This window comes from Crocodylus porosus, unplaced genomic scaffold, assembly GCF_001723895.1.
Source record: "Crocodylus porosus isolate Cpor-Errol unplaced genomic scaffold, CroPor_comp1, whole genome shotgun sequence".
NCBI lineage: Eukaryota > Metazoa > Chordata > Crocodylia > Crocodylidae > Crocodylus > Crocodylus porosus.
Window position 1 is genome coordinate 57,812,279 of NW_017728886.1, and position 9,621 is coordinate 57,821,899.

The window sequence follows — 9,621 nt, forward strand, 5'->3', positions numbered from 1 at the left end:
AAGCAGTACCAGGCACTTGCTTTAGATAACAGCACAGGCCTCAAGGTTACATAAATGTGAAAGTGCCGCGCGGCAGTTATACAGAAAAGGGAAAATAATATAAAGTCTTTGCTAAAAACTATAAGATAGTTACAATTAGCAGTTTTTATAACTTCTGCAAAATTTTATTTTACAGGGGAGGAAATTCTTATGCAGCCTAACTTTTGAAAAAAAGATAAGGATGCGACACAAAGCGCTATATCAGGATGGTACCATTGTTGCCCAGGCAGAATGTGGAGAAGTGGATATTGGGGAAGAGATGGTTAAGAAAGGGTTTGCTGAAAAATGCAAGTTTCCTCCCAATGCTAGCGGCTGTGAAGAGAAAAATTCAGATTCAGTTCAGTGCCTGGCTTGGAATGTAAAAGGTTCAGTTCCCTTGTGGGCAAACAGGTGCAACCCTGCAGTGTACAGCAGAAGAAAAGCGTGTTTTGGTGACCAGCTAGCTACCAGCCTAAGGAATTCTACTGGAAACCATATGTCACTTGCCAAGTAAGACAACAGAGGGTGATAGATGAGTGTCTTGGTGTTTCAGTTAGACCGAAGGGTATGAGCAAGAGAGGTGGTGTGAAGACAAAAAAAAAAGATTAATCAAATATATAGCTAAGATGTTTTGTCTTCTACAAATATTTGTGCTTAACTAACTAGAACATTTTTATGCAGGTTGTATTTCTGATGGTTGTTTGAAGTATGGTCTTAGGGCATGTGTAGACGAAACCGGGGCCCTAAATAGAAGCTGTGGGTCTTAAAAAACACTGCTTCAATTTAGGGCTGATTTAAAACCCTGTGTTGTGCACACACCCTGCTGACTTACTTGCCTCTTCGGCGGGGAGGGGAGGGCAAGCTGCCAGGGGTCGGAGTGGTCCCTGGGCTGCAGGGGTGGGATGGTGCTCCCCCCTGCAGCAGCGGTGGCCCTCCCCCAGGTGGCACTCGCCTGCAGGTACCCAGCTTGGGAGGTCCCAGGGGGGCACTGCAGCCATGGAGGGAAGCACCAGGACCCTGCACAGCCCAGGCAGACAGGCTTTGGTGGAGGGGGAGAGATCAGGCTCACTGCTTTCCTGGGCTGCTGCCAAGTTCCCTGCAGGGCTTCCTAGAGAGCTGTGGAGCTGCATGGAGCGGTGCTTCACTGCAGCTGTAGGGGCAGCAAACTAAAACTCCTTGAATACTTTTTAGTTTATTGTGCCCCAAGTTGTTTACGGCGCATTATGCTACTGAATTTCCTAGAGCAGCTGGAATTAATGTGCAATACGCTGCTGAGGTGTGCAAACACCAACAGTATTAAAGCGGTGCAAAAGCATTTTGCCTGTTTTAAAGTGTCATGCACACACGCCTCTTGTTTCATCTATACACGGCCTTAGATTTGTATCTGAAGCAATAAATCTCTACAGAGATGAAGACTCTTGATTTACCTGAACGCTTCCATTGCCAATTATGTGGAATCAGTAATTCTGTTGAAACCATTTAATTGCCAATTATGTAGAATGTAAAATACATTTTTTTTTTTTTCTGGAAGGACAGGTACTGTTTGGCTGTTTATTAGTGTGGGAGAACAATTTTATGTTCCTATGAAATGAAGGCAACAGTCATAATTCAAAGTAAGCCCTAGGGGGAAAAAAGGTACATCTGTCTATATGGTGTGTCTCATTTTACATTGACCAAGAGGTCATTGGGGTTGGTGACTGCCGTCATCAGTATTCTTTTTAAGGAGACTCATCATTATGGTATGTAGGATTGCCATGGGAACCAGCTACCAAGGGAAAGATTTGTGGGTGGAAAAGATGCTGCTCAGCACCTAGAAACTTAAGATAGCAGAATAAATTTTTTTTTTTTTTTTTTTTTTTAAATCACTGGCACTTTGTAGTTGGCTAAACTATTTAGGAATTTCTAGAGCACCACCGAAGCAGTTGAGAGCAGCCTTCCCCCACAGTGTGGGCTGCAATTTTATATTCAGATCTAGACGATCAAAATAAATGTCCACATCGATGTTTGTTGTAACTATAATTGGATGTACATCTACAGTAGCTTTCTAGTAAACTGCCTCATCCCTGAATAATTTTAACTAGTCAGCACTGCCTTCTGAGTTTTAGAGAAGCTTAGGGCCCAGTAAACAGTTCTCTCTTCCACTCAATAACAGCATTGCCTACAGAAATGTCTTTACCGATCTATTGAAACGGTATGTGGCTAGCAGACAAAGACATCTTCTATTTCCACTTGGCCCCTTAATTGTCTTTAATGCTGTATATTTCACTTTATTTACTTAGAATTTATGCATAACTACTGATGAAGGAAACCAGTCATGAGAGGCAGTGATGAATTGTTATGAACCTAAAATCAAAGAGTATATATGTCAGAAGTAGATGAAATGATTTGAAGTAGTTTGCCAGAGAAGTACTGCATATATCAAATCATTGCTCTTTCTTAAATATGGAAAGAAATAATATTCTTATAATTATAGGTTGATTTCTTATAATTATAGGTTGATTTGAGTTCTGAACAGAAAAGAAAAGCTATAAAGTGCTTGGACCTATTTTATAGTTAAAATATTTGAGTTACAGAAAGGCTTCATTTGCCAGGGCTACAATATATTGTACTGAGGTTTTGGTCAGTAGGAATGGAATTTAATTGAAAACCTTCCATTAAAAGTCTTTAGATGTAGTGGAAAGTTTGTTGCAAGCAAGTGAAATCTAATAGATTTGTGTAGTGTATAATTCTTTTTTGGTGTGGTATACAAATTAGTTCGATGACCAACACAGGAAGTTTACCACTCCAAAGAAATAAAGCATGACTGTGTGGATAGATGCTTATAAAATAGGTCTCTGGTTTTGATCAATGTGACTTGGGGAACTTTTATAGTAGCGATTAAAGAATTACAATGGCTTGATAAGATGAGTATCTGTATTTCCTTAACCTTATTTCATTTTTGTTAGGGAAAAAAATACAGCTTCTGACTTCAATGTGGGATCCAACATCAGTTTGGCAAAAATAAAACGGGATCAGGCGCTATTTGAAGAGAATGAAAAGCTTAAAGGGGAGAGAGAAGCTATTAAAGAACAGAATCAAAGTATCCTACAGAACTATAAAGAACTAGAACTGAAGATGCAACATCTTAAATGTGAACTGCAGGTACATGGAAGAGTGAGCAGAAACTCCATTCTCCTGGTACCCTTTGCCATCTAGGTCATATAGTGTAATCTGGTAATCTCATAATCTTGTGGTGATAGGCTTTTTTCTCTCATTTCTGTCTTCTATACTGGGCTCTGGTTCCCTTATTTGGAAATCTGTTTCTATAAGAGCAGGGAAAAAGATGTCCTTGTATTAATAAATGGCCTGAATCTTCTTTTTCTAACATTGTGGTCTGAAACTATTATTTATTTATTTATTGGATACAGAGGTTGGTACATTTTGGCTATGAAATAGTAGTAGACACCTTTAAATCATCTCCAGCATGTTGAATCGCAGAATTGAATTAAATGGATTGCTGCTTCAACTGTACGACCAAAACTAAAAAAAACTTTAAAAACAAATGTGCATATGGTATGTTACAGTGAAAAGTACTGATCCTAGCTGAGAAGTACATAGTACAGCAAACCCTTGCCATTTATGGAGAGATACGTTCCGATCCCTGCAAATGGTGAAATCCACGAATACTGATGCCCCAAGTTGTTTAAGCCCTGATGGGACTCCCTGTCAGACTGACAATGCTCCCCGTCAGACCCTACGGCCACCCCCTGCTCTCCTCCCCATTGTTTGTGGGGCTCCCCTGCAGCGCCTGGGGACTAACTGCTTCCGCCTGAGCGCAGCCACGGCTGCTCTAAGCACCACTGCGGCTGCCTCTGGTGGCGGCACAAAAAATGCCACCGCCTCCTTCCATGTCCCCGGTGTTCACTCTCTGCCCACCTCCTGGCTCTGCCCTCCCCTGCGAATATTTGAATCTGCGAATCTGGAGTTCGCGAATAGCGAGGGTTTCCTGTACTCTGATAGTAGAGTTACTAATTTATTTTCAAAATGGATAAGTAAAACATGGTTTCAAATATAGTGCTTGACAAAAAATTATAAAAATGAGGGCTTGTCCCCAGTTAAAGGGCTCTTAGATTCTGGGAAACACAAGAACTTGAATCATGTCAATTTCAGAAATACCAAAATAGAAGTTTGATAAATTTTCAGTGCTTGGGGCTAGGCAGGTCTCTTCTCTTTCTGTAATTGTGAATTAGAGAAGGGAAGTCCTCAATGATGAATACGAGTTTTTGAGTATTGATAGAGTGAGCTGCATTCAGATGCCCATTGTTGTTCCCCACCTGCTGGACAGCAGATCAAATTGTAATGAACAGAGAGGAGAACATGCGGGTGGTAGTTCAGGTGGGAATAGAGCAAGACTTTTCAGAGCCACCTTTGTTATTCACTTGAGACCAGTTGCCTCTTTAGGAGAGTGTTGCTCTTTCCCTGACCCAGAACTGTCCCAAGGGCTTCCATCTGAAGACAGTATCTATTATATACTACTACTAAGTTATTTGAATACTTTTGAGTGTAGACTGGTTTTCATAGGGTATAGAACTTCTGCCTTCTGAGATTTGTGATTCTTTACTTCTTCCTTCTGTGTTTAAAGATGAACTAGCCTTTTCTTTTAATTGCAAGTAAACTTGTTTAAATGAGAATATGGTGAGACAGTGCTTAAAAGCCAGGTCTTTCCTCCTCTTTATCAAGTTTTCTTGTTTCATGTGCTCTTGATTTGCAGATTGAAGTTTTCTAAAACAAATTTGAATGTGTGTGGTTACAAATTCATAGTGAATTAAATGTATAAATGCTGTTACTTTTAAATGCTGCTAGTGGTAGGGTATCTTACTTGAGTTTTGCAGAACTTTAAGACAAAAAAACAAAAATAGTGAAAATAAAGGGTGGTGCAACAAGTTAAGCAGGTACATAAGTATACAGGAATGAATATACCTCAGTTCAACATATATGTAAATGTTTACAGTAGCTAAGTCTTCTTAATAACTCCTGAAAGTCTTTGATACCTAAAAAAAAAAAAAAAAAAGGGCTCAGAGCTAGACATAGAAAGAACAATTTAGAGCTTTATCAGGAATTTTTACAACATTTTTCAATATAATTTTTTTTAAATTTTGGTCTGTGTGCATAAGGCTGAACACTTTATGGCCCCCAAAGAAGGAATAACCCCCCCCCCCCCCAACATATCTGATTTATGGCTGCAAGCCCTGTTGATGCCAGACTGGGAATCCTGGAGGTGGAATATATTTCCCCTTCTCCCTCCAAGTTCCCTTCCCCCTCTTCATTTTTTCTTACCAGTCTTGTTTACTTGGGGGGAAAATTATATCAGAGGTGGCATTGTTCTACTGTTTTGGTTTTATCACAGTAAGGAAGTCGATGAATTTCTGGATTGTTTTTCTGGTAGAGCAAAATGTTTTGAGTGTAAAATCTGAAATCCAGCTTATTAAACTTTAAACAAAAAAACCCCCAACCACAACAAATTAACTCACTGGAGCTCTTTAATGGTATGAAATGGGAAGAAAATGAAGAATTGTAGGCATGTGTCTGTGTGTGTAATAACACATTCGCATACATTTTTAAAATCACAATGTATGTGATTATATGCACATGCAATCATGTTTTATAGCCAAATTGCTTTAAAACACAGACAAAATACCTATATTTCTTCTCTAGCTAAAATTGCAGTAATAGTGCTCTATTTGGTAATAGAAGCTGACTGTGTTCTTCCCTCCTCCCTTATGGTAAAATAAAAACCCCAATCAAAAATATAGGAAGAAAAGAAAGCTTCTAATGAAACTCAGAAACAGTTGGAGAAAACTTTGCAAACGTGTGTTGGAATTAAAATGAGAAATCTGGCTGCCAAGTTCAAGATACTGAAAGAAGTTAGGTATGTACATCTCTCTTAAACTATATAATTTTTCTGTAATTCCATTAAATTATTATTGATTACTTTTTTCCTTTTTCTAAAATGAGTGTGTTTGTTTACTCTCTTGTTTTCTATATATTGTGGAAATTTTATATTCCATATAAAAACTGATTTTAAAAAATGTAACTTTAGAGAAGACTTGCACTTTTTTTTTGAAAACTTTGAATGAAATCTGCACCTTTTTCCATTTATCAGTGTGATAAAGTTGTTCTTTTTAATGACCTTCGTGTTCTTTTCTCATCATTGTTGTAAATGGGGCTTAAAATCCCAAGTACTGCAGAAAACATTTGGATTAAAGCACCTACTTTTTTTTAAAAGCACTTGCACCGCAAAGTATGCACCATATTTACTCAATTAAAGACAAAGTTTCTTCCCCCCTCCCCCATTTAGTAAGGGGAGGGAAAAACCCTGGGCTTACATTCGAGCAAGGCGGGGCAGGCAGCTGTGGCCGGAGCCGGAGCTGTTGCCTGTCCCCCTCTGCCTCCACCCCATGTGGCTCTGTATGCCCTAACTGTCCTCCCCTGCAACCTCCAGTCTTCCCCACACCCTGCACTGCTTCTCTTTCTCTTCACCTCTGCTGCATTCCTCCTTACATTTGCTTTGTGCCAGCAGGCTTTGTCTCTGCAGCCTGGGACACAGAGTGTGGCTCCAGCCTGGCTCTGTAGCAGTGACAAGGAGCCAGCACTGCTGCTATGGACCAGGCTGGAGCAGCAGTGCTGGCTCCATGCCATTACTGCTACTGGCTGACCTAGAGCCATGCTCTGTGTCCCAGACTGCAGCAGCAACTGAGCCTACTGGTGCAGAGCAAAAGTAAGGGGGTGGGGGACTTCAGTGAGGGGAAATGGGAGGAAGGGGAGGTGGGGACGTAGGCTGGGGCGGGGGTCAAGCTGCCTGCCTCCCTTGCTGCCTATCCCACTGCCTCTAATCTCCCTGCCCCCTAGCACCACCCGCTGCTTGTCCCATTACTAGCCCCCCATATGCCCTACCACATGCCCCCACTGCTGCCTGGTCCAGTGTTTGTCCCCTACCACTTGTCCCATTGCTGCCCCACCCCCCCATCACCTGCAATAGTGAGGGGGGTGGAATTTAAGATGATCCTCCAATAATTAGATTCTATATATGAAAAATTATATTGAATTATAAATGTTGTGTGTAGAATCTGATTATTTGGGTCTTACATCCAAGGTGGTTTTGTATTTGGGTAAACATGGTACATTAGTGATTTGTTTGTGTCTCTTTATGTAGTCAGTTACATCTCTGCTCCTTTTTTGTATTTGCTTTTTGTTGTGTTGTAGGCAGAGTGAAACAATGGAGTTGTGAAGGATAGCTATAAAAAGTGCGTTTGTGCATACAGAGGAGACTAAGAAAAAAGTGATCGTTTGCTTTAGTGAGAGAGGTCTCTTAACATGTTTAAGGGGTAAACTGGGTATTAACCTTTCAAAGAAGAGAGCAGTATGAGGCAGAGAATAGAGAAATATAAAAATAAATAATAAATTGAAAGGGAGACAAGGAAGCAGTGAGGAAACTTCAAGGAAGAGGGATGATAGTTCTGTACCACAAGGAACTACCTATATTTTGATGAATTCCTGTTATCTGTAGTTGGTTCTGAAACAGAGTTAATGTGTTTGATATTTTAGAGCAATTTTAAGTAACACTGGTGGGTGATATTTTTTTATAAAACTTTTGGTGCTTGAAGAAAATTATTTTTCCAAATAAAATTGTCTTGTTGAATGCCTTTTTTTGCCCCTCTCTTCACCAAATAGGCATAAAAAAATGAATGTTCGTTTTGGAGATGACTTATCAGAAGCTGTGGAAGTAGTTACTGAAGGATGCCTTGCTACTCCGTCATCCTTGGAAAATTTGGAGAAGATTTGGACAGAGTATAACTTGGCTCAAGAGATGATTCAGTTATGCAAAAATGTGGTGAGTTGGATTTTTTCTGCAAAGTTGAAACTTGTTAGCTGTTGACAGTACATTCTGCTTATAAATGAACTCTGTTATCATAAATGCAGAATTCAAAACATCTTCGATGTCTTGGGTACTATAGTGCAGCATTTGCCAGGAACTAATTCATTTGTGGCTGGTTCATTTTATTTTTAAGAAAATTAAGCTTACTGTAAATGAGACTTGGGGGCCTCTTAAATCTATCAAAGGACGGCAGGTAAGAGGTTTTGTGTTGATAACAGAAAACTAGTTTCATCTTTAATTCTGGAGATGTGGGCTCTCCATGGTACCCTTGCAAATGCTTTTTGAAGCTGTGTACTAATTGCTGTTTTTGTGATAGGGAGAAAACAAGTATATTAAACCTATGACAGCTGGCCTGGTGGCCTTGTGTAGGAGAGAGCTTTAGGGAACAGTGTTAATTTCTACATTTTCCGTGCAGACCCAGGTCCTTCCCTGGTGTTGGCATTTGCTGCTGCTAGACTCCATTTTTCTCCTTTTTGTTGCCAGAATATGCAGCAGCACAGACTGGATTGAGCTATTAAACACAGCTGATCTGGAGTAAGGAATGCTTTGTGTTTGAAGCACAGGGCAAGGATGATGGTCCATAATGGAGCATAATTATGATGCCTGTATGGTAAACTTACTGTCTCTATTGACATTATCCTCAAGTGTGCTCTGTTACTCCAGGTAGGCTGCTCTGGTACACCAGAAGCAATGTAGCCACTTGTGCTTGTGTGGGTGGGCTAATTGTGATCTGTGAGCCCCTCTACATGTGCAGGTAAACTTGCAATGGGATCTAACTCCCACTCGCTCGCACCTTCTGCCATTCACCCACTTGCACCTGTGCCATGCTATGCATGCATGGCAACAGGCATGATGGTCTATTGGATCCCATTACATCTTATTGCCAGTGCAGAGGGAGCCTGATCTCGGGGTTCCCTGCTGCCGCACATACCTGCATGGCTTGGAGATGCAGCTGCCACAACCTTTGACCCTGCTACCCATGCAAATTAAAGTTTGATAGCAACCAGGTATAAAGTTAGTACATATTTTAAAGGTCTAACTTTTATAGTGGGTTGGAGCTTTTTATGGCATAAGTACTTTGCATGTGTAGCTGGTCTCAAGGTAATTGCACAGTTAACTAGTATAGAATGGGCCTCTTGCACAGTGGAAAGGATATGCTACTGGCTTAGGGGTTAGCTTATTTGGAGCAGAGCAGCATGCTTTTGAGGGTGGTGCTGCTGGGGATGATGAATTTACTGTGTAGACAGAGCCAGTGCTTACCTATCTTATAATTGTGTTGCAGCGTTTAAAATATTGTTAGTAAGGGGTCTTAATATTTTTGGATGGAAGGTGTTATGTTATAGTAACTAACTCTTGTATAGTGGTCTTAATCCATAGATCTCAAGGTGCTTTAGATAGCAAGGTGTCCTAAATGCAAAGTAACATCCCATTAGTATATCTAGCTCTCTTTTGACACCTTTCCTATTTGGGCTTTAAAGGCTCAGTTCAGTATTTCTTTAGACAAAATAACCCCCAGGGATTTGTCACTGCTAGAAAAAAGTAATTTCTAAAAAGATTTCAAACCAGTAGAAAACAAAGTCTTAATCTTTTCTTAATTGTACACTAATGCCAGGAGCCTGGGCAACAAGCAGGACGAGCTCGTCCTCCTGCTCAGTGCAAAGAAATATGATGTCATTGGGATAACGGAG

The 9,621-nt window shown here is 40.5% G+C and overlaps 1 protein-coding gene across 5 annotated transcripts in view; it reads left to right on the plus strand.

The window, feature by feature from the left end:
• The window catches only part of STK31 (serine/threonine kinase 31), an 81,376-nt gene that overhangs the window by 15,849 nt on the left and 55,906 nt on the right, over positions 1-9,621 (plus strand). For all 5 annotated transcript variants that reach the window (XM_019534668.1, XM_019534686.1, XM_019534676.1 and 2 more), the window contains exons 6-9: positions 176-528; positions 2,964-3,159; positions 5,811-5,926; positions 7,729-7,888. In XM_019534668.1, coding sequence (XP_019390213.1) covers positions 176-528; positions 2,964-3,159; positions 5,811-5,926; positions 7,729-7,888 — 825 coding nt within the window. The remainder of the gene's footprint in view (positions 1-175; positions 529-2,963; positions 3,160-5,810; positions 5,927-7,728; positions 7,889-9,621) is intronic.